Source organism: Zootermopsis nevadensis, unplaced genomic scaffold (genome assembly GCF_977971745.1).
Source record: "Zootermopsis nevadensis isolate Lab colony 2312 unplaced genomic scaffold, Znev_1.0 Znev_ptg000028l, whole genome shotgun sequence".
NCBI classification, from domain to species: Eukaryota; Metazoa; Arthropoda; class Insecta; order Blattodea; family Termopsidae; genus Zootermopsis; species Zootermopsis nevadensis.
Genome location: NW_028259160.1, coordinates 1,271,994 through 1,297,063, shown reverse-complemented (window position 1 = coordinate 1,297,063; position 25,070 = coordinate 1,271,994). Strand labels below are relative to the sequence as shown.

General features: G+C 37.0%; 2 protein-coding genes across 8 annotated transcripts; one reads left to right on the top strand and one right to left on the bottom strand.

Annotated features, from left to right (window-relative positions):
• The first annotated feature begins 1 nt into the window (after nucleotide 1).
• Cdc16 (cell division cycle protein 16) lies at nucleotides 2-19,264 on the top strand. Of its 4 annotated transcripts, none has more exons than XR_015537441.1 (13): nucleotides 2-191; nucleotides 288-440; nucleotides 2,076-2,246; nucleotides 3,013-3,172; nucleotides 4,427-4,652; nucleotides 5,825-5,904; nucleotides 6,383-6,472; nucleotides 6,917-7,073; nucleotides 7,401-7,553; nucleotides 8,267-8,426; nucleotides 9,623-9,815; nucleotides 11,398-11,694; nucleotides 19,111-19,264. XR_015537441.1 is itself a non-coding variant. In XM_087357289.1 (13 exons), the coding sequence occupies exons 1-13, from the start codon at nucleotides 102-104 to the stop codon at nucleotides 19,135-19,137; spliced, it is 1,710 nt and encodes a 569-aa protein (XP_087213415.1). In that variant the 5' UTR covers nucleotides 2-101; the 3' UTR covers nucleotides 19,138-19,264. The 4 variants fall into 4 exon arrangements, 3 of the variants coding, with proteins under 3 accessions (XP_087213415.1, XP_087213413.1, XP_087213412.1); XM_087357289.1 differs by having other exon boundaries at nucleotides 11,398-11,447; XM_087357287.1 differs by having other exon boundaries at nucleotides 11,398-11,447; nucleotides 14,243-19,264.
• On the bottom strand, nucleotides 11,512-24,322 carry LOC110827569 (hatching enzyme 1.2). 4 transcript variants are annotated; one of them, XM_022059335.2, is made up of 8 exons: nucleotides 24,037-24,320; nucleotides 23,099-23,309; nucleotides 22,332-22,432; nucleotides 21,307-21,403; nucleotides 19,349-19,478; nucleotides 17,827-18,023; nucleotides 17,250-17,349; nucleotides 11,512-11,623 (listed from the first exon to the last, which is right to left on the bottom strand). In XM_022059335.2, exons 2-8 carry the CDS (start codon nucleotides 23,199-23,201, stop codon nucleotides 11,608-11,610), a joined length of 744 nt encoding a protein of 247 aa, XP_021915027.1. In that variant the 5' UTR covers nucleotides 23,202-23,309; nucleotides 24,037-24,320; the 3' UTR covers nucleotides 11,512-11,607. The 4 variants fall into 4 exon arrangements, with proteins under 4 accessions (XP_021915027.1, XP_087213453.1, XP_087213452.1 ...); XM_087357327.1 differs by lacking the exon at nucleotides 11,512-11,623 and adding an exon at nucleotides 16,048-16,432 and having other exon boundaries at nucleotides 23,099-23,208; nucleotides 24,037-24,322; XM_087357326.1 differs by lacking the exon at nucleotides 11,512-11,623 and adding an exon at nucleotides 16,048-16,432 and having other exon boundaries at nucleotides 23,099-23,314.
• Between the last annotated feature and the right edge of the window lie 748 nt (nucleotides 24,323-25,070).

Here is a 25,070-nt window from a genome sequence, read left to right as displayed (position 1 = left end):
GTATATGCAGATGAATCTGTCGTGAACGTGAATATACCCTAGTTGTGGGGAATTTAATTGCAACCCTGGAATGTTGGTTGTTCTGGACGGATATTTTGAACATGGAGGGAGTTTGTGAAGAAAAAGTAATGTCTGACCAAAGCATTAATGTTGAGAAATACCGCCGGCTTGTTAAATCGTATATTGATTTGGTAAGTATTACAGGTCTTTAATGACAGTATGTTATAACGTAAAACAAATATAGGTGTTGTATTTGCTACCATTTATAAAATAACCTTTTCATGCAGCACCTGTACAGCGCTGCGTTATTCTGGGCAGACAAAATAGTGTCGTTAAGTAATGGAGAACCACGAGACGTGTACTGGTTAGCGCAGTGTATGTTTCACATGAAGCAGTATCACCGAGCTGCGCATTTAATTCGAAGCAGAGGTCTGGAGAAGGTAAGAATTAACAACTTTTATGTGTCAGCAAGATAGTGTGTTCATATATATACATACGAAATTCTTTAATTTATTATAAACCGAGAATCCTAGAAGTAATTTATAATGAACGTTTTCATATAGAATTTTAATTCAAACGAATTGCATCTTTTATGTAAATATTTGTACATCTGTGAAGGCTTCTGGTATTTTATTCCCATGAGTCCTGTTGTGTTTTGAGGCTATGGAAGATTCCTTATATCAAGAGACTACTGTTGGAATCAAATAAGACTGTTGGTGAGTGATTGCTTGTCATGCAGAGAGAGACAACAGTAAGAGTTTTATGTTAGGTTCCTTTCTGTTAGACATTTGTTGCATTATAATATCAACAGTCTCATATGTTATTGCTTGCTAAAAATAGTTTAAAATGTCTACAATTTCAATCACATCCTGTGCAGTGTCTTGAGATCCACAAACTGCCATGAATGTTACCTTTCTTCCAGTATAATTTATCGTGTCTTCCAGTATAATTTATCGTGTCTTCATCTAAATATGTATCTGTGCTGACATTGGCTCTGTCAGTCAGTTATCATCTTATTCACCAATAATTTTAATCTCATCTTTATTACAGTACATTTATCTGAATCAGCAAGATCTTTGACATTTAATAATGTAGCTGTTTCACTGTCTGTTAACCATATTCATCTTTATGTTGACCCCATGATTGAATTAGAGACAATGGAGATTGAGGTTATATCAGAAACTGTTGACATACACTTACGAATCAAATGAGCATGACATACAGCTGTAACTGTATGAGAGTGGGCTGAAAAGTAATGCCTCCTCTTAAATAAAACATGAATGGGAAGGAATGTTTCAGTGAAACAGAAACATATACAAAGTTTAGAGTTTACACTTCAAAATGATACTTTATTTTTCTACATAGTCACATACTTCAGTACACTTATGCTAATTATAAACTATTTTTTTTAATCTGTTCTATAAAAAACTGAGTTTTGTACATGAAAAATTTTTCTCACAGCAGACTTCTCTTCTTCATCTGACCCAAAATGCTGGCCCCATAGTGGAGATGAAAATAACTCGGTGCGAAATCTGGGCTATGATGAAAAGTGAATGCACTCTGCTGCCTTCAGCCCGCATGGTTGTCTGCAGTATGCTTGCATTGTCACCTAAGTTAATTATGAGACTGCATTTGCTTCCTGTACCACATCCTTGAGATTTATCAGCTACTAATGACCACAGAAATTAAGTAATGCATTGGATCCCCATTTAGAGAGAATGGATTTTAATACTAAATTTAAGAAAAGTCTGAATGTAGAAAGATGAACAGATAGGTTGTTGGAGCCCAAGAAATTGAGCACTAAGTAACAAAATGCCTTTCACAGAGAAATATTAATTGGTCTAGGTGTCAAATTATATAATATGTAAAGCTTTTATATCAAATATATGTATTATAATTTTCTTTAGGTGATCAGTTGTATCAAAGTTGAACAGAAAACCGATGTTTTGGAGAGAGAACAGGTAACCAAAACATTTATTTTTAGCTCAACTTTGAGCAGGCTGATCACCTGAAAAAATTATAATGCAAAATTTTTAAGTGGTTTATAGTGATTTCCATGCCTTTTTTTTTTCCAGACACACATGCTCTGCCATTATCTGGCTGTTCGCTGTTTGCTTGAGGCACGGGAGTTACCTGAGGCTCTACAGGTTCTGACGGATGTTGAGCAGAAAGGGAATTTGTTTCCTAACATGTGTACCAGTTTTGAATCCACCGTTCCAGTGGGCTTTGATGACACTACAACGAATGTAAGTCATGTCATTTGGATGTCTACTTTAATGGAATTTCTGTATTTATAAACTATGCAGTAATGTTTTATAACTGATATAATACAAAATTATTTTCTACAACTTAGCCTCTCATAAATTGTTTACAAATTTTCGGGCACGGTACACAGTGTTAACACGAGGAATTAGTATCAGCTTCGTAGACCAATTTCCAGTTTCTCTTGCTTTCAGAAATGTGCATTCTATGCTGGCATCAAAATTTTCACCAGTCTACCATTTAGTCTTACAAGTCTTATGAATAAAAAGACAGAGTTTATAGTAGCTTGAAAAAGGTACTTAAATACACACTCGTTTACTCTGTTGATGAATTTCTGGTGTTTGAAAATGACTCATTGTGTTCTTAAAGGTTTTATTGCCTTTATATGGCATAAATGGGTAATATAATTTATTTGCTATATGTGTGTGGATTTGAAACAGTTTGTTGCTTTATGTGAAATATTTATTCTGTGTGAAAATAGTTTGAATTGCTCTTGTATATATGTATTGTATTTTTTATGACAGTCCACATCCTGTTATCATCTGACTAATTTACAGATCCAAGGAATGTAATAATATGTATGTAAATTTGGTAAAATACAGTGAATCTGAGGGGCAGGTATTTTGAGTTTGTTATATCAGAGGTTGTAGTTTGTATAGTATTTGGATTTGTAATGTTCTGTGAATGTCTTTGCTATAGAAAATGTTGATATAAGATTATCCAATTACAATCTTTTTATGAATGTTCCAGCTGACCAGCTCAATTCTTTTTCTGAAAGGTCAAGTGTATGAAGCAATGGATAATAGAGGGCTTGCTGCAGACTGCTACAAGCAAGCGTTGCGCTGCGATGTACATTGTTATGAAGCATTTGAAGCACTTGTCCAACATCAGATGCTGTCTGCCCAGGAAGGTAAAATACCAGCAACATATAAGAACTTTCACGACGACATTGTCTCAGCAGTCATCTGTGTTGATACACAAGAAAACTCTGGCATTTTGGAGTCTGCCTCTCTTCCATCATCAAAGATTGGTGCAGCGTGTAACACAAATTGACTGATTATTGTCAGCTGCGAGATTGGTGATTGATGCAATATCCAATCTAAGTAACATTGAGTTAAGTCATTTATTGCGCTTGAGGTGAGCGGAGGTATAGCTCATCTTTTTCTTGACCTAGGCACTATATGGGGGGAAAGTGGTCAGTATCACGCCCCGGCCGGCTTTACCCCTGGGAAAGGACCCCGGTACCCATTGTAGAGGAGGCTGGGTGGGCCCCAGATCCGGTCTGGACGCAGAGGCTAGAGGAAAAATCCTCTTCCCCAGTCGGGTATCGAACCCCGGCCGTCCAGCCTGTAGCTAGTCACTATACTGACTGAGCTATCCTGGCTCATTTATTATGTAGTATAAAATATGAAAATAACTGTGAATGTTCAATTCATAAGATGTGGCAGGAGGTGATTAGGGCCTACGTAAATAGGTACTATCCCAGAATTAGCCTGGATGGACTGAATAAAATCATGAAAGACATGAATTAAGATAACCAACCTCATAGCCAAGAATGAAACCTAGGGCATTCTGAATTCAAAGAGGAGTGCTACCAATGTAAATGTGATGTGTGGTGGAGTGCTATCTTTTGCTGGCACAGTAAATGTTGTGGTAATTGTATCAGTAGCTGTGGAAGCTTGTGTTCTGTGTGATGTAGGTATTTTATTATGAAATGTCCTGTATTAAGTTTCCATTGTCTGAGAACAATAGTTACTAGACTCTTGATGCTATTCGGAAGGGATCAACGTGTAAAGAATCCTTGATTATTTGATTGATTCATACTTTGTTAATGTTGATCTTTTGAGTCATAATGCCATATGGACTTGTTGGTAAATACTGACATTTCAAAAAAAACATACTGTCTGTACCTTCAAAGTGGAAGATGGAGGCAGTATGCTCCTCTGGAATTTTTTTATCTACCTACAAGTCAATGTAGCGTTGTAACCAAGAAGACCAACGTTGACACCGTCCCGTTTTGAGGACCTCAAAACTCGTACAGGTTGGCTTGATGATTGAGATGGGAAGCAGCTCTGAAATGTTGGTAAACTTATACCAGACTACAAGGTACAATAACCCAGAAGACGGCCATCTTCAACATGCTAATGGTTTTCTGATTTTGCAGAACAGGAACTGTTGGAATCACTGCCTTTGTCACAGCAGTGTGTTGGCACAGAACAACAGCTGCTGCGATTGTTGTATGAGAGCAAGCTGAAGAAGTATCATGCCCCAAATGAGTCACTGCCACCTCCCCCACCTGCTCTTGCTCCAAATTTGGACTTGGCCGTTGCACGGGCTGAACGCCATTACTACAACTGCAATTATCAGCAGTGTAGCCACATCACTGAGGAGTAAGTGTAGTGAGATGTTTTTTTTATCTTCAATAATGAAAAAACAGAAACTGAGGGTGTTTGAGTATACTATATTATGTGATGAATGTGGACTGGATTAATTTGGCTTACAACTGGAACTGCTAGTGGGCTGTTGTGAACATGGTGATGAACTGTCAGGTTTATTGGGTGACGATATATAAATGCAATAAAGAGGAACACAGACGTTTTACTAGAAGCTAGTAGAAAGGTGGGGCTAGAAGTAAATTCAGAAAAAATTAAGTACATGTTAGTATCTCACCAGCAGACAGGCAGGCAAAAATCATATTAGAGTGGCTAATAAATCCTTTGAAAGTGTGACAAAGTTCAAATATTTGGGAACAACAATAACAAATCAAAATGATAATCCTGAAATGCTCGCTACTTCTCAATTCAAAATATTTTGTCTTCCTGTCTAATATCTAAGAACCCAAAGATTAAAATATACAAAACAGTAATTTTGCCTGTTGTTTTGTATGGGTGCAAAACATGGTCTCTTACTCTGAGGGAGGAACATAGATTGCAGGTATTTGAGAATAGGGTGTTGAGGATATTTGGGCCTAGGAGAGAAGACGATGGGACATGGAGAAAACTGCATAATGACGAGGTTAAAAATTCATATAATCTTCCCCGAATATTGTCAGGGTGGTTAAGTCAAGAAGAATGAGATGGGTGGGGCATGTAGCGCGCATGGATAGGGGGCAAGAGGTGTTCACCAGGTATTGGTTGAGAAGCCTGAGGGAAAGAGTGCTGGGGAGACCTAGACATAGATGGGAGGATAATCTCAAGTGGGATCTATGGGAGATAGGAGTTGAAGGTGACTGGATTTTGCTGGCCCAGGACAGGGTCCGGTGGAGGGCTTTGGTTAGGTCGGTGATGAATTTTCGTTTTTAGTAAGCCATCTAATTAGTTAGAACAATTTGTATCATATGAAATGATTTGACTTTGGGATTTGTAATTACTTTGATAGAACATTTCAATATTTTCTTCAAGTTTCGCTATGTTATTAATTTTTATTTTATAATTAGATGGAAGTATTTGTAGGAACACATATTGGAGGACTGATTGTGTTTGGTGATTGTAATTTTGTTATTCTTTGTTACTGCAATCAAAGTCTTCTCTTTACAGATGTGTTTGCTTGTGTTGTGTTGCAGTGTGCTAAAGAAGGATCCGTACCACAGCGGCTGTCTGCCTGTCCACATTAGCTGCCTTGTGGAACTCAAGAAAGTTAACAGTGAGTGATCTTCTGTTGCCAAATTAAGAAATATAAGACTATATTTTCCACATGCATTCTTATTGGTTCTGCATCTGTCATTACCCTCGATGTCATACCTCTTATAATCACGGTTACAATGAGAATTATATGAAGAGTTACTGATTGTTGAAGCGGGTTACCATAGGACTTGAAAGAGTTAATCAAAACTGAGGTGACTTGTTTTATTTATTTATTTATCCCTTACTTTCTGTTTTACTCCTCCACACAAACTTTACAACGTAGAGGTGGGATAATGAAAATTTTTTACATGGCAATTTGCAGATAATACAAATTAGTAGATAATCATTTTTATTGTTGTACCCTCAAATGCATTTATTTTTCTCTTTCTCAATGACTTTCTGTTTTCTGTAATGATTTGCCTTCTGCATACTTCGCTTTATTTTTGTCTTTACCATGAGATGTGTTGGAAGCTAGTAGCACTGAATTATTTTTACAGAACTGTTTTATCTCGCACACCGGCTGGTAGACCTGTATCCTGAGATGGCCATCTCCTGGTATGCTGTTGGTTGCTATTATTATGTAATTGGTAAGTTCAATAATTACAGACAGCGCTTGATATATCTACGTCGATGTTTATCGACATTCATTTGCTGTTGAAAGAAATTTTTTCATGAGCTTTCGACCAGTGTATGGGACCGGTGCCAACCCAGCATTGTGAGGAAATTGGGGAGCTACAATAAGTAGCGTAATCTGGTCAGGAAAACTAGCAATGGCTGGAGGTTCGTCATGCTGACAACACGTTACCCTATATCTGGTTGGATGATCGTTCACCTCTGCTTAGGCATGTGAACGTGAGGCCAGCAGTCAAGCTATTCGGCTTTGGCTCTCTGGAGCTGCTACGCCACGGATTTAATTTAATTTAACTCACCTCTTGAATAATTATGAGGATTACTGTATGGAAACTGAAACAGTATAATTGGTGCAGGTGTGTTTTTAAAAGTAATTTTAGAGAAAGTTCTTTGTTCATCAGGAAAGAGTGACCCAGCACGCAGGTACCTGGGCAAGGCAACAACACTAGACAAGCTCTTCTCTCCAGCATGGCTTGCTTATGGACATTCATTTGCTGCAGAAAACGAACATGATCAGGCCATGGCAGCGTACTTCAAAGCTTCACAACTTATGAAAGGGTAATATAAATTATACTGTGCATTTATATTGCTGATTAGGTGTAAATGGTTCTTAGAATTCCAGGTCCCTTTCAGCCTAATGAAGTATTAATAGAAGTTTTACATTTCAAATTTCTGCCAGATTATGTGGTTCAAGTTTGTCTCTGCCCTGACGGAAGGGTGTAGATTGACAGTGTTTGAATGACATGGTGCTAAGGAGTGTGTTTTGGTTTAGAGAGCGGGGAAAGAATGGGAGAATGGAGAAAATTGCAGTATTAGAATCCTTAGTGCACATTCTGGCATCTGTCGCTCTGTATGCATTGTTATAAAAGTTGTTTCATCTTCCAGCTGCCACTTACCACTGTTATACATTGGATTGGAATGTGGGTTGACCAATAATGTGAAACTTGCAGACAAGTTCTTCCTGCAGTCGCAGGGCATAGCTCCTCAGGATCCGTTTGTTATGCATGAGATGGGAGTCATCTGCTTCCAAAATCATGAGTGAGTTAGCAGTTTATCATTTTGTGAATTGATGTTCAAATTATTGTTTTGAGCATTTATAATTTTGCATTGAAAGTAATTTGTCAAGTTGTGCCATAGTGTAGTATAGTGTACAGCAGTGGTCCCCAACGCGGTGCCCGCCAAGGCCTTTTTAGGATGCCTGCGTTGAACAATGAAGGCCGTTCAACCACGAACATTATAAAATCAAAGCACAGATCTCAGCTTACTGATGCCCATCTTGACGATTGTTTGCGAGCAGCAACGTCATCCTACACTCCCAAATTTGAAAAACTGGCCGATGAAATGCAGTGCCAAACGTCACACTAACTTCCCACTTGAGTAATAATAATTGTACTTATAAAACTATGTATTTTTGATCGCATGTTTTCTTGTATCATTAAACATCGTGTTGTTTTGTGTATTATTTGGTGTCCATAACTTATTTGTTCAGAGAAAAGAAAATTTGGCTTTGTTAATTGGTTGGTGCCCGATGTGCCCGTAGGCACAAAGAGGTTGGGTCCACTGGTGTATAGCACTCCTTTGTACCTGGGATATCCTGCATATAAATTCCAATCTGTCCTGTCCAGCACCTCTGTAATGTTGTTACACACTTACGAGACTACATGACACAACATCCCAGAAGACAGTCATCTTCTTACTCGCTGCCATGATATCATGAAATCTCACCAAGGTAAATTGGCATAATGTTACAGTTATGAAGCTGCAGAGCGCCACTTTTTAGAGGCACTGTCTCGTCTGCAGGCTATCAAAGAGCCAGTCCTACCTGATAAGTGGGAACCTCTCCTCAGCAATCTAGCCCACACATGTCGCAAGCTGCAGAAATATGCCGATGCTCTTGTGTATCATCGCCAGGTAAGTTTCTGCTGTGCAAAGATGACAGTAGAAATCGTAGCTGATAGTCATTGAGTAGCACTTAAATGAAAAGGACATTTGACGAAAAGTATTTTAAGCGACACTACTTTTCGTCAAATGTCCTATTCATTATTTATTTTCTAAATCAAGTTTGAGCCATTTAATTAAATGAATTGATTTCCCTGATGCCACTGGTGATGACCTCTTGAGGTTGAAATGCGTATGGCAATAGTGTATTTTTTATAGTGTTAATAGTTGTTTGTTTGTCTATTTATATTATAATACACTACATGGTATGCTAAGTTTTAAGACTCCATTCCCATTGTTTTGGTAATTAGATTCCACATTGACTTCAGTTCTCATCATTGCAACTGTGGTCCGACAGTATCCCATGCCCCATTGCTTCTACTGTGTTCCAGCGATGGTTTTTGCTCCTGTTGAATAACTGTGTTCCAGTGACCTTGGGTCCTATTGTTTTCACTAAGTAGTCTAAAGTTCACCTGACTATATTTTAAATGTTGTCTCTCATTTTATAACATGTTAACATAAATCATTTTTGCTAAAACCTTAAGTTTCCAACAATAAAATGTTATTACTTCTTCTTCTATGGCTCTCCGGTCCATGGCCTCCTCAATTCTCCTCTTCCATTCGGTCCTCTGTTAGGTCCGTCTGTCCGAGGTTTCGAAACATCTTCCTTTTTACGGTGCAAGGTTGTTAGCCTTGCGACCAACCCCCAACCTGGAGGACCAGGGTACCTGTCTTAGTGTGACCTCTCCCCCTTGACCAATCTGGCTAGGGAGGCCCTACCAGTAGCTATGCTACCACCAGCATAGCTCTTGGGTCACTGAGGTACTCAGGTCCCACCACCACGATAAGGTGCAGGTACCAATAAGTGGGGAAATGTTATTAATATTCATTGGAATTCTTTTTTAAAAAAAATTTGGTGTGTACTGTATTAAATTTGAAACAAAATTATTTCTGTTATTAGCAAATCTTCAAGAATTTAAGTAGTGATCTGTCTGTGAATAAACTTATGTATTTGTTACATTTGCATGTTTTTTTTAATTTTTGCAGATTATTCAGGAAAGTATATTTCCAACGAACCCAGATAATCAGGAATCTACTGTACTTTAAACAAATTATGCAGCATCATTAAAACATAGCAATTAGTGTAATAAACTGTATATTTGTTGCAGGCTCTAGTTCTCTCACCTTTGAATCCCTCGACATATTCTGCTATAGGCTTCGTACAAGCAATAGTTGGCAATGCTGACGAAGCTGTCGATGCATTCCACAAGGCTTTGGGCATACGGCGAGATGATACATTCAGTACAACGATGCTGAGTTATGTGATCGAACAACTGGCAGAGGAGGCATTCCCATATGAAGGTGTTGTTGGCATAATTTTGCTTACTTTGAAACTAATCATAAGCGGTAAAGTAAAATATTTCCCAAAAATAATTGTTTCTTCTGTGATAGTACACATGTAATGATATGAGATACTGTTATGGGATTTTGCATTTTAAATGTGATTTTAATCTGCCAGTTGTTGCTGAAGGTTGGCACTTATGCATGGAAATGTAAACATAAATGTTTATGTCTTGAAACATAAAACTAACCTGTTACAGATATAGACAAAGAATTTATTTGCTTTTTAATTAATTCAGTTTAATGCAATCTGAATATGTGAGTATTGCTTAATTCTTACAAAATGAATTTGTTATGATTTTGCTGGCAATTCAGTGTTGTTTATAAATGAAAGGGCAGTTATTCTATGGGGTCCACTATTAAACTTATCTTATAATAGCACACCCTCCCAAAGGCCAACCCCAATGTTACTGTTGCGGGAGAGGGACAATGTCAAGTAGGTAAGTGCCTACTGGGGTGATGTCTAGCAGGGACTTAGTCCCCAGAACCTGCAAGGTAGCTTATGAAGGCCCGGGAGGAACACGGAAACAAAGGAAGATGGGGCTGTGGTGACAGGTCTAGCAAACTGGCAGTGGATTGAACGGGTAACTGCTTTCAACACATTACAGAGCCTCTGGAGGAGATTTTGTATGCTGACAAAAAAAGTGGATACATCATAAGAAGAAGAGGAATGGCATAATTCTTATGACTATGTATGTGTGTCTTTTATGCAAATATTATTATAACCCTTGCCATGGTAACACAGTTAAAGGATTTTTGGTCTCATAGAATAATTTTTATGACTGTGTGTTATGCATAAATCATTATACAGGCTGATAAAAATCATGGCTCAGGGTTGATACAGTTGGTATGTTTTTGTGAATATGGTTTTGAATATCTGGGTTATGTTCAATTGTAAATGGTTCTGACAGTGGTGGATTACACTTAAAATTATTCTTTGTCTGGACTTTCTCCATTGTCCTTGTTTAAAAGAAGAAACGGCGGCATCTCGGAAACTGGTTCTGTTTCCGTCTTCTGTGTTTTGTGGGGGGTGGGTTGTTACTAGCTGAGTGACTTACAAGCTTCTTGGTAATGACTGTTCATGGAGTTACTCACTGTAGGTTCTTAGGTAGGGGAAGGGAAAATGAAGGATTCTGAGTAGAATTATATCAGACATTTGTCAAATATAATTTGCACTTCACTTCTTTGAGAATTTACTGTAATTTTGATTTGTTTGCTGTCAGTCTCAGATACTTTTTTTAGGTATTTATTGTTTTTGTGATAATGATTTTATTCTGTTTTCTGTTGATGAGACATGAATATATACCATTTTTTGATTATACTTTGATTACTTCTGACCAACGTATGTACTATCATCTAATACAGTGTATATATTTTCTTCCTTATGGTGTTTATGATTTTGCCCAATAAATTAATCTCATCAACTTAGAACATAAGCTGGTGTGTTCTTTTCAGTTCAGTTCCAGTCCCTGATGATATTTTTTTTAATCTTTCTAATGGTGTATATGTATATATAGTATACAGTTTTTCTTATTTTATTCAGATACTCCACAACAAATGGCATCATACAGTTACCCAACACCGATGTCTCAGGTGAGTAAGACAGATGTCTCTGCGATTAGTTTGGACACTGTAACTCCTCCTGGTTGCACTGAAACACCCTCGTCCAGTAGCGCACTTAGGTTTGAAGTGGATATGCAGGACTCGCCACTTGAGGAAGTACGTCATGACGTCAGCTGAAATACGCATGAGCTCATATTGCCTCAGTCCTGGAGAGTAGAGACATGAATTCTCAGTACTGTTTAGGTTATGCAAGGCAACTGCAATGAAGGATCCTGAGGTACGTGCACACTCTATATGTCAGTTCATAAGATAATAGGGTGTTCGAAAGCTAAGTGAATGAAACTGGAAAAGGAGAAGTAGAATACTTATATGGAAGTTCTGGAGTTTCTGTTGTCTACATTGTGTGACATTTCTACACATTTGTCATTGTTGTGCCTTCTGTGCCTGGCATCTCATCATCTGTGCTCATTCCACTCTTCACACTTTCACTGACTTGGGTGAATGACATTGGTTTTGGTGTTGCAAATGTAGGTGTATAATTTTTTAGAAGTTACGACCCTGCAACAGAGCAATCTGCACCATGTATTTTGTTTCCTGATTGAGACTTCTTTGTTCTGTTTAATGCTCATGTCAGTGCATGTGCAAACTTCATATTTCATGTCCACAACGCTTGAATTCAAAATTTTGTTTTGTTATTGTTTAGCCAATATGAAATTCATCGAGTAGGTGGTCACTCAATAGAGCTTTCCAGAGTCGTGTCTCACGTTTTTGTCAGACTTAAATTTTTTGCATTGCTTCCATCTTGCTAAAGGGAAAATGAATCAAAATCATATAAACCACAGATGGAGGGTGATGGTATCATCTCCTCTGTGAGCAACAAGCATTCATTCACTAAATGGGAGTTTTGCCAATAGCTGTTCTCTTCTAAGGAGACCAACAAAACTATCTGTGATCCTGCTCTTGTAGCCTAAGGCTATCGTAAACATTCTGTTGCAATGCCATGCATTAACAAGTTCTTCTGAGGATGCCCAACACAGCTTCTCATTAGAAAATAGGTTTTCCATCTCTTCCTGACAATTCTACTTGATGATAGAGTTTTCTTGTTTCTCTGTTGTATATTACATCTCTTCTTGATAATTCTTGTTAGTGACAAAGAATTATATGACTTTGTTGTGGGGGTACTTACCTGGATTTTGAGGAAATTTTGTTTGAATACATTAATTATATGAAGATGAAAAGAACATTTTACCATATTTTGGAAATGAGTATCAACTTTATTTTCACCTTATAACAAAAGTTCTGTATAATGTGAAAAAATAATGAGGATGGCTGTCTTCTGGGATGTTGTGCTGTGTAGTCTGGCATATAACTAACCTGTATTGAAGTACAGAGCCTGAAATTTTACTTACTGCCTCCATCATCTGGGTGATCGCCCTTATCAGTCAATGTCTGCCAGACCATACAGTATAACATCCCAGAAGCAGCCATGTTTGTATGGAAGACTGGTACTGGTAAATATTCTGCTTCTCCTTGTCCATTTACTTGCCTTCATGTCTCAGATTTTGTTATTATAATGGAAACTCAAAACCATGTCATAACTCCTCACAGGTATTGCATGACCTCAGAGTATTCAACAGATTAGCAAGTACTGTGTTCATCAATTATCAATCAATCCTCCATTCTTATAATGAAAAATAATTGGAAACATGTTTCCTTTTCCAGGTTTAATATTGATTCAAATGTTTTTATAACATTTGTTTATGATAGTTCTGAAATAAAATACATGTTATTAAAGTGTATTATTACATGTCTGTAACCCTTATAAAGCCTAGATCAGTTATGAATACGGTAAAATTAAATTATTTATAAAATTCTATATTGATTAGATCAGTGGTATTCAACCTGGGGTACGCGAAGACGTCTTAGGGGGTACGTGAAATTTAAAAAAATATATATACTATTTTAGATGTAGATTACATACTGTGTATAACTTGAATTATACACCAACAACTTCAGGGGTACAAAGTTGAAGAGAAAGTATATCTGGGGGTACGCGAACAAAAAAGGTTGAATACCGCTGGTCTAGATCAATACTTTGTATCTTATATTTCTACCATTTTGTATTTATGCATGCAAATGGTCGCTAATGGTAGGATCAGAAAGCTATGTCAGCACTGGTGGGACTTACACATTTCATTCCAGAAGTATTTACATGAATCCAAAAGAATTCTGCAATGATTCAGTGACCTTTTTCGCATATGTAGGGCTTTCAGATTCTGGCACGTTAATATGTGTTAGTACTTACAGGTAGCGTGGCTTTTCCATATTTGTTCCTTACTGCTGCACATTTTCATTATCATGAAAAACGTTACATTGTTATGCACTGATACACAGTACTTTATTTTGGTTATGATCCTATGTTGAGCCTTCAGAAGAGAACCCTCGTCTTATAGTCAGGTAATAATGGTGTTATATTTTTACATAAAATAACACAGTCATGGTGTATATTAATTAGATTTACTAATTTAGTAAGAGAAATTATTATCATTGTTGTTATACTATTATTTGCTGGAATTATCATCAAAGTTTGAAGTTTGTTTGGTCCAGTGTATGTTACATGTTTGTGCTATTAGACAGTGCGCAGCTTTTTAACTTTTTTTTTGCAGATATCAACTGATTTTGCTACTTGTAAAAGAAAACTGATTGTATGCAGTGTCAGAAGTAATTAAGATTTTAGGTTCTTACAGTGGTGAGTAGGAAGATGGCTATCTTGTGGGTTGTTGCACCATGTAATCTGGTAGACATTTACTGTTCCATTGTTTCAGAGGTGCTTGCTGACTCCATCATTTGGCACTCACCCTGATAATGGAGGCAGCATGCACCTCTAAAACGTCGGTAAACTTCTACCAGACTACATGGAGCAACAACCCAGGAGACAGCCATCTTACAGTTCTGTAGTTGTTCACATGTTTAGGCGCTACATAACTTTCACTCAGTTAACTGTAGTTACATTGTACTGTAATTGAAATCTTGTTTTGTTTGAAGATTACTTTGCTTCTTTTCCCTAAAATTTTTCATAACAAACTTTGAACTGTTGCCTCTACTGAAATTCTGAAACTGCATTATTACATTATTGTATTGTCCCATATTCCCATCCCCCCCCCCCAAAAAAAAAGTAAATAAATATGTTTATTATGTAATTCCTTAGCCATCCTCAGTTAGGCTACTTGCAGTAATTGGGTTTGGGGTTATAGTCAGAAATATGACATGTGGTGATTGCTAAGTGGATGGTGTACCACAGATGAAAAGTCTCATTCATTTTGACATCTTTAAAGATGGTAAAGCAAACTCTGTGTTTACATGTGAAATGACTACCACATGTTTATATGTAATGGCTTTTTATTTTTGGATATATAGGTTTCTTGCTGTATGCTGTTAATTACCAATTATTAGAAAATTCCTGTATTTGTAGCAGATGTATATTTTTAAATCTAATGATAAATTATTAATTAATTCCATGGATCATAGTTTATCATAAAAGCTGACAGTCACTCAGCTGGCTAATTCCTTATCCAAAAGGGGTCCTTTTGAACTTAGCAACGAACTTTCATGTTCAGGTAGGCAGGACATTTCTCTATTGAATGAACAGCTGTTAATTTTTCAAGAAGGATTTTGCTCTGGAGTTAGTTTTGGAACCAGATGGCCTGTTACCTTGTTCACAAGAACCCCTTACTAGGTCTTGTCCTGAGCCAGTTGAATCCATTCCATACCCTGAGACCCATTTTTGTAATATTGACAGATATGCTCAGCACTATTGTGTAGGCATAAGAATAGAAATTCTTTACATATTTTCCCAAATGCCCTCAAGTGAGCAAGTACGCTGTGTTGCATTGTTTGTTAATATCTTTTATCATATGACTTTGGATCCTGAAGATTGATGATGCTTTATCTTTTGTTATGCTTTTGAATTGTTGGTTGATCATTGAACAATGGCAGTGTATCTTAAAAACATACACCCAGATAACTGTAAATGTCAAAATAATGTGTTTTTTAAAATTATGAATGGAATCATCGTGAGAATTGTATAATGATATGCTAGGTATGAATTCTGTAATAAGTGAAGATATGTGATGAAATGGGTGTAGGAAGTGTATATGTAAGTGAAAAGCTGGTTTCTTATGTGAATATTGTTTGTGTTGATTAAGTGAAATGTTGGTGTAATGACAGATGATCAACATGAAGTGGAAACATCTTAAGAAGAAGGGGAAGATCAGTATAATGCACTCCGGCTTACTGAAAGGGAGTTTGTTAAAATTAAAATGTATAAAAAGTCTTATGTTTTTAAGGAAAGGCTTCCATTGAAACCTGTTCTGGGCCAGATCAATCCAGTTCACACCTTCATGCTTTGTCTGCATATTTGCATTTTCCTTCAATCTGTGGCTATGATTTAATTGTTCCTTTTCCTGCAGGTTTTAATTTCCCCCCCCCCCCCCATTTATAATTGCCACCATACATGCTATATGTCTCATCTATTTCATTATTCTTGAATTGAACATAAATAATTGGTATATACTAAAATCTTTATAATTATTACTTTGTTACTAAATCCACATATTTTAATTTCTGTTTATTTTTAATAGGTAAATCTTATGTTATATTTTTATTTACATCTAAACGACATTTACTTTTATGATTTATAGTCTAGTTTCTTGTAAATAATGTTAATGTTTTTTTCTTTACTCCGTTAAAAAATACCATTTTTGTTTGTAATCAGCTTGCAGGATGGTATCGTACTCATATATTCTGTAGTATATATGAAACCATTATTGCAATATATATGTTAATATCCAAGGATGTCACAGAGTATATGATACTTTCTGTTTTGGTAAACAGATTTATTCAAACATCCATAAAGATCATTAATCTTTAGGCAGTCTGTTTTACTCAGGGCTTTCCTTTGTCCCAATTTGACGTTTTGTTTCTTAGGAATGATTGTAGGCTGTCCTTTTGTTTTGCTGGAAACAAAAATGCTAAGATTGAAAGCTTAAACTGTTTACAGGAATTCCATGTCAGAAATACATGATAGTAATTCAATGTGAACTTATCAGTAGTACAAACATCCAAACTCTGAGATAGTAGAACCTGAAGGTTAACATCAAAGCACATTATTTGACATGGTCCTGGGCCAACTCCATCTGCCTCTCACATTCAGCCATTTTCCTAAACATTCACTTCATATTATCCTCCCATTTTCATCTTGGTCTTCTATGTGTCACCAAGTGTTTTCCCCACAAGAATTCTATATTTTTTGCCTCGCCATCTGAGTTGCATGTCCAACCTTCAGATTTCACTACCCTGACAATACCAGGTGATTTGTATCAATTACAAAGTTCTTCTTAGGTGTGTGTGCATGCACGTGCTTGGGCCACGTGTGTTTAACTTTAAGACAGTATAAGGACACCAACAGAATTTAGGTTTTTAATGTATAAACTGAAGCTTTCGCAGCGACTGAAGTTGATGAAAGACTCCCAGGTTACAAGCCGCTTCAGAAGTACTTCCACTATAGTTTCTAAATGAAACTGAGGAATATCAAATAATAAATCTTATTCTTGAACTATAATGTACATGGATGAACCAAAAATATCTTTACTCTTTAAACAATCACTGTCCATATTTAAGAGACCAAGATATTGCTGAAGGATTATTAACAGAGTTGTCAAAATTTTGTATGTGGCACATGGAATGTAGTGTGACCCATCATTAGTAAGGAAATTACAGAACTAATAGTAATCTAAACATTTTTAATTTGTACAGTCACAGTTGAGCACTGACCTGAAGAAATACTGTCCGTAGTGCATGATACTATTATAGTCGTACTCAAAGTTGTATGTCGTGTTCTCCAGACTCTGCTTGTTGAAGTTACTGCGGTACTCTGCCAACACAAGCACAAAGGTTTAGAAGCAGGCCTTGGAACAGTGTGATGATATGATGACAAGATTTAAAATATGAATCAAAGTTTATTACAGACATTTTTATTGCTTTCCTTATTTATGGGGGGGAAATAGACTTATGTTACATGAAGATGAAAATTGCATAATGAGGAGTTTCATAATTTTTACTCTTTACCAAATAAAAATCAATGATTTTATTATTTGTAATTCTTGCTGGTATTGTCCGTTAATCACAAAATATCCAGTTTTTTTTTTTAAAAGTTTACTTGCAGTCCCCATCTCTCACAGATTATTTGTAATCTGCACATCATAAATTCAAGGTCATTGCCTCCCTATGGTATATCTACTTGGTCATCATCAAAATTTAGTGTGATCAAATAATCATCATTAGTGGGTATACTCATTCCATGAGAGCTTCATTTCTATTCTTTTAATGTCTGACTTTGCTGATTACTCACCTGGTATAATGTTTTCAAACTTCACATTGATATATTGATCTCTGTCAGCTCTGGAGTGTTCATGGAAGATGCCCAGTGCATGCATCAATTCATGAATGGAGCGGCCCTCCCCTCCAAGACAGTTGGGGCCTTTTGTGTCTGGTGGCTGCAGTGACACAATCTGAGGGCCTCCATATCGCCCCAGATATGACCAGCATCTGTACAATGCCACTTTATATTAAACTTTTGCCACATGGCACAAATGAAACCCTTTTATGTTTTCATATCATTTCTCTTTGATCATCAAATTGGATAGATGCTACACAATTCAGGTTTTCGTACAATCAGCGTTGATGCCCAAATATTATATTTAAGTATAATGTTATCTTGTATAGCTCAAAAGCTTGGTTTCACTCTCAAAAAGGAAGAACATAGATTGAGGGTGTTTGAAAACAAAATCCAAGGAGAATATTTGGGCTTAAGAGAAAAGTTCACATTAGGGTATTGGAAACTGCATAATGATTATCTTCATAATTGGTTCTTTTCAGCTAACATTGTTACAATAATCACATCAGGGAGGATGAGATGAACAGGACATGTAGCATGTATGGGAATATGAGAAGTGCATATGAAATTATAATAGAAAGCATGAAGAGATGAGGCTTTGTGTGAGACCTTGGGATAAGTAGGGAAGGTGGCATTAAAATTAATACTAAAAAATAAGGTGACTGGATTTGTCTAGCTCAAGTTAAGGTTCATGACAAGTTCTTGTGAGCATAGGCAATGTACTTCTGGTTTTTGTAAGGGATGGTAAATTTCTTTACCAGAAATTTTTATTGTACTAGCAACAGATTGGGATCAAGCCCTGAATCCATTGAATACTAAGCTGTGTGTTTAACAATAGACCATAATAATATAATTGTTTGCATATTTTATGTACTATGAAGTGTTTTGAGAATGTGAAGTTTGATGTCAACTTTGTGTAATTTAAGGCTTATATTTTATTGACATGTAAAAAATTACTGATTTCAGTGGAGGTCACCAATATCAACTTTATAAAAGTTAGATAATTTGTTTTCAGTATGGATTGACAGACACGATAATTCCGTAATGCATTAATTTCATGAAAAGCTTTGTTCAAACTGCATTGCTATAAGTGTCTATCTTCATACTATTTTTGTACTAAGACATTTGGTTTAGTTGTGTGAGTCTAATGTTAAAAAATTTTCTCATTGTATAACTTGTGCTTTTGTGGGTAAGCCACATTGATTGTTTAAAGTTTTCTTTTTTTTGAAAACATTACAGTTGCCGTCTAACTACAGTTTACCATAACTTTGGAGGACCATCAACATTCAATATTGCTTATTCCTGAAAGCCAGAGATATGTATACATTAAACTGCAGTCCCAAAACCTGAGGACAAAAATCTTTTCTCATTTTTGAGATGCTTCCGTTTGGAATCTGACTCTTTCATTGTCTAAAATGTTACTGGTTGACACTCATACCTTATCACTGCTATGGTTCTACTATTTGTAATGACATACCCTTTTGGTTGCTTCACAGGCCAGATGATCAAATAGTCCTTGTCCTTCCCATTCCAAGGCACAAACCGGACACATGTCATGGAGTTCAGAATTGTGATGGCCTTGTAAATTGTGACATAGTCAGGGATATCTGTGACATCACAACACATGGTAAATTAACTGCCACTAGTGTCAAAAGGTTTTGTGGGTTTATCTTGTGAGACAGGATTCTGATGAAATTATACATACGAGGCGCGCCCCAAAAGTAAGTTTCCCTGGGGCCGTTTACAGAAACAAAACACAATTTCATGGAAATATTTATTGCAACAGATACAGCAAGTGTCCAGCTATTTTTCAACATATTCGCCACCGGAATTGAGACATTTGTCATACCGTGGGACCAACTTTTGAATACCTGTGTCGTAGAAGTCTGCCGCCTGGGATTGGAACCACTGTGTGACAACCATCTCCGCCTCTCTGTCATTCTCAAAACGCTGACGCTGACCGGACAGGAATTTCTTGAGGTGTAGGAAAAGATGGAAATCACTGGGAGCGAGGTCCGGGCTGTAGGGTGAATGATTTAACACCTCCCAGCTGAACTCCTGCAGGAGACTTGCTGTCCGTCGAGCCGTGTGCGGCCTAGCGTTATCACTGACCGCGCTTCACAGTCGGCGGGAGCTGGAATAAGAACCTCCATCTTCAACAGCTGCAACGATGCTACTGTGAGAACGCGGGAAGTGCCGTTAGTGCATGAGCCATGCTACGTCATTGCTCTATCACGTACGCACAGTCGCTTCGCGCAATATAAGGTTTGCTAGCTGTGGGACGAGTGGGAAACTTACTTTTGGGACGCGCCTCGTATATTGATGATGGCAGGAAAGTTTTTTTGATTGATGTATGAGATTTTAGAGGGCTTGACTATGGTACTGACCCCAATTTGGTTGTTGCAGAACTGTGGTAGAGACAATCAGAAAATAAATGAGCAACACATAGAATGAGGCTAGGCCATTATGGGTTAAAGGGTCATAAAGTAAAGAATGTTCAAAATTACTAGATAAAACAAAGCCAGCCAAGCTGCAGAATCCAAGCCAAATGAATAGAGATAATGCTGACAAAATAATTAATGGAAAAGTAATATCTGAAAGACAAAATTCATCAGCTTAAAACAAACAGAAAAAATGAACATCACAGACTTGTACAGGGATATAACTGAATTTAATAAGGGTTTCTAACCTAAAATGAACTTTGAGAATGGTGATCTGTTTTCAGATTCCCAAAGTATTTTTATAGATGTAACAAATGTTTAAAAGGTATAAATCATCAGGTACTGATTAGATTTCAACAGAATTGAACCATACTGGAGGTATTGCATTAAATTCTGAGATCAATAAAATTCTTAGATGCCTGTCTTCTGAGTTGTAGCACCATGTAGTCTGCTACAACCCAGAAGACAGCCATCTTCTTACTCACAGCTGTGAAAACTTCAGATGCTACCACAAATTACTTAATTATATTCGGAATAAGGAAATTGGGTGTTTGACTGACTGCTGTAATTATCTTGGAATATCATTGTTATCAACCACATACAAAATATCCAACATTCTTCTGTTGAGATTAACTCCACACATGGGTGAAATTATTGGGATCAGTGTGGATGTTGGTGTAATCGGTCAAGTACAGATAAGATATTCTGCATATATCTGATACAGGTGGGAAAATGGGAATACGGCTGGTCACTACTTCAGTTACTTATAGACTTCAATAAAGTTTATGATTCTTTTATAAGGGAATTATCATACATTGTCAATGAATTTGGTAGATTCATCAAACTAGTTAATTTAATTAATATATGTTTAAATGCAATGTAATGAAGTCTATATAGGTAAACGTCTCCTATTCAGAATGGCATGAAACGAGGAGATACTTTATTACCATTGCTTTTTAACTTTCTATAATGCATCCCTTCCTCTCCAACTTACCATAGAGTGGACTGATGACATAGGGCACTGTGCCGTTAGGCCACATTCTTTGGGGCATTACATCCCACCGGATCCCAACTCTCCAATAGTTGTACAGCTGGGGACATGTAACAATGTTAAACTGCATTTGGGGAAAACATCACTACACTAAAGAAAATTATGAACTCTCGATATATGTTAAACATTGTGGCCTTCTAGGTTATGAAACAATTTATTTAGTCTTGTGGGTGGTTTTAAATGTTTTGGAGGAATGTATCATCTCCATCATCAGAATCACCCTCACAACACAGCATCTCAAAGACTACAATTGACAGCTTCAGTGCTGCGAGAATCTGGTATCTCATCTTGATTCATTGATTTACATGCAACGCAATATGAATTTGTGTTTGAGAATAACTGAAGAAGGAAAGAATACAGTAAAAGTTAATATATAACAAAAAAGAAGCTCTTCCTCAGGTTGTCCATAAAGTATAATTGGAAGATTCTTACTGAGCAAGGTGGCTCAAGTGGTAATGCTTCTCACTTGTATTCATGAAGTACCCAGTTTGAATCTCAACCAGAACATTGAGGATCCTGACAGAAATTTTTCATAGTTTTCCCTATCCTTTCCAGGTAAATGATTAATGTAAGACTACTTTCTCCCCATTTCAAGTTTATCAAACAAGATTATTCTTTCATATTAAGTAACCACTGCAGTTGATATGGCATTATTAAATTACTTCCTATTTATGGTAGGTTTTGATTTTCTTTCACATGTTTCTGGTTAAGGCCTGATAGTGTCTCACCTTGCTGATGTCTAGAGAAGAGCTTTAAAGTTTTTAAATGTGAAAATTATATTCATCACTTTGTGTATTTATTAATTTATGATAATGATATTATGCTAATTGTGGACAATACATCACATAGCATATATTGCCATTCAGTGCATAATTTACACATGTTATTATTCGAGAACTTCACGAGTTGTGGTGATTACATATAGGCCATTATCCTCATCTGCGTACTCGTACGCCTTAACACATTACCTCATCAGTGAGGGCTAAGTCACCCTCAAATAATCCTGGTGTCACCTCAGGACCTTGATCCGTCTCTTCAAGGAGTCTAACGTCTTCCAAGTTCAGTCGAGCTAAAAAAGAATTTATTGTCGCTCAAAACATGGCCAGGTAAGTGAATGGCATTCTGTGTTTTCTGGAATCCTGAGGTTATTCATGATGAGATTGGGGAGGGGGTCACAAGAAAAGTTCAGTAGTAGTGGTTTGTTGCGATCTCCTTTCAGAAATATTTAAAAATAATATTCTTTTGAATAGTTTAGTTTGCATTTTGAGCAAAGCCGATTGTAACTTGTACATTTTGAATTAAACATTTTCTTCAATCAACTCTTCCAGCAGTTGTTCAGGTTTTGGCCTGATTCAAGAGATATAATTCAGACATAAAAAAGAAATTTGTGAGTCTGGAATGGATTCATCTGGCTCAGGATGTAGTCCAGTGGTGAGCCTGACATGTTGAAGAGTGTTTGGGTACCATAATAGGCAGGAATTTCTTGACCAGCTAGTGACCATCAGCCGATAAAGGACGATTCATTACCATGGAGTTTGGGAAATTAGTACAGATTTTATACATGTACTGAATATATAGATACTACCCATTGGTCTACATGAACCCCTTAGAACCCAATGGGAAATATATCTACCACCTGGGATTATTTCTGTAACAAACTGATCTTTGTAATGGTAAAGTATTTTGTTTATTGTGCGTTGTGGACACATTTCTTCAGCAGTTTCCTGCTACTTACCCTCTTCAGGAACAGGCGGGTGAAGAACTGCTGGGACATAGGGAATGTTTCGTGCACTGCCTGCCATCATCACAGTCAGAAGCACCGTAATGATTTTCTCCATTGCCGCTCTGAAATATCAGACCGTCCTGATTTTTAAATCTCTCGTACTTCTCCCACGAGCAGCGAAGGCACTGCTCCCTCCGTAGGGCTGAGGATTGTCGTCCACTGTCTTCACTTCCGAGGGCAATAAATTAAAATTACACTCACGAAGAAGACGCCGGGGAACGGTCACTATCGTTCAGTTCCGACTCATTTCTCTTCCCGTCTAAAGATGAAAATACTGAAAACTGTAACTTTGTCTATTGTTTTTATGTTAGTGTGAAACTAGGTCTCTTCGTCGATGGGAAGAACAGAGTCCTTGAAAGATTTATCGCTTACCTTATCAAGGAATCTCAAAACTGAAATGTTCGTTGCCACAATTGAGTCTGTCCTGAACCAGATGAGTGTAGTTTTAAGTCCTAAAATTAATGTTATCATAATCTTTCCATCTGTTTCTAGATCTCCCAAGTGGGCTTTCCAATTCCGATTTTGGGACAAAAATGTTGCACACATTTCGTTCTACGCGCCCCTCCTATTTTATCCTTCTTGACCTGATAACTTTAAAAAATATGGCGAATAGTACAGATTATGAACTATCATGATTCTTTGGTCTGATATTATTAAAATACTGACAAAATTAACGTTTTTAAATTTTAAATCCAGACAATGGATAATATCCTATCAAATTATCGTGCATGCCATTGTGAAGTAACAGAATTACAAAAAAAATTGAGCTCGTTAGGTTCTTTTGTTTTTTCAAGTGACTTAAGTCCAGACACTCTGAATCTATGTTTTTCCCTTAAGACAAGAAACCAAGTGTTACACCCGTATAGAGCGTCACAAAACAAACAACTTACCGTGCAGAACCTGTTGAACCACTGTGGGGTCTAGGCTTTAATAAACTCGAGATGTCTGCAGGTGGGAGTTCCCTCTACAGTCGGCGATCAGTATCTCGACCCTTGGAGATCAGCCAGCCAAATGACTGATGTTACAGTGGTCCGGTCTGTTTGCTATAATACAAACACAATTCCGGGACTACCGTTTACATTTGTACGTTTGCTAAATTTTACGAGTGCAAGGAAAACAGCTTACATTTGTTGAAGTAGCCCGAGCTGTTTACTGTGTAACGTGTGTTTTTCTCTTGACAGTGTTTCGCTCATTTTTATCCCAGCGCGACAGTTTTGAGAACCGTTTGTTTAAAATCATTGACCGGTTTAGATGAAGTTGGTAACAGCGGGCATTTAGTGAGGAAATTCGAAACCATAGAAAATCCTGTAATGCTATGGAAAGTAAAAGAAATTTAAAAATGTTTAGTGGCATTGGCTTCACGGATAAATATGTGCGGATTTCTTAATTCTTAAACGTTTCTCGCTTAAGTTACTTGTTCCACATCATTTCCTGCGTCTGCTACGTTTTAAACCTCTAGAAATCCATTCCTCGTTTTATATGGTCAATTTTTTTTATACAGTTGTCGAAATCGATGGCATCGTTCCGGAAGTGTGTATCAACATATTTGTATAATCGGAGACATTTAGCCTAAGAATACAAAATAGTGAGATTTATGTTATGGCAAAAGGGCGTGATGCAGACGGTTACATTTTGGGCTTATGAACTCCAAAAACACGCATTGACAAACCATATAAGTCTCTTGTAAATCTTCCATTTTGTTGATACGCTCTTCTGGCTTGATGCCTTCGATATCACTTCTTTAATTCTGTAGAATGTATCTTCATCGGTTTAGACAATGTGTTCAGCGTCATCATTTCTAATATGATAATGAAATTATGATTTTTTTTAACGGAGGGCTCAGATTTGTGGACCCCAGGACGGAAAAAACTGCACAACCATGAGCTTCATAATTTGTACGTTCAACTTTTTATAGGATAATCAA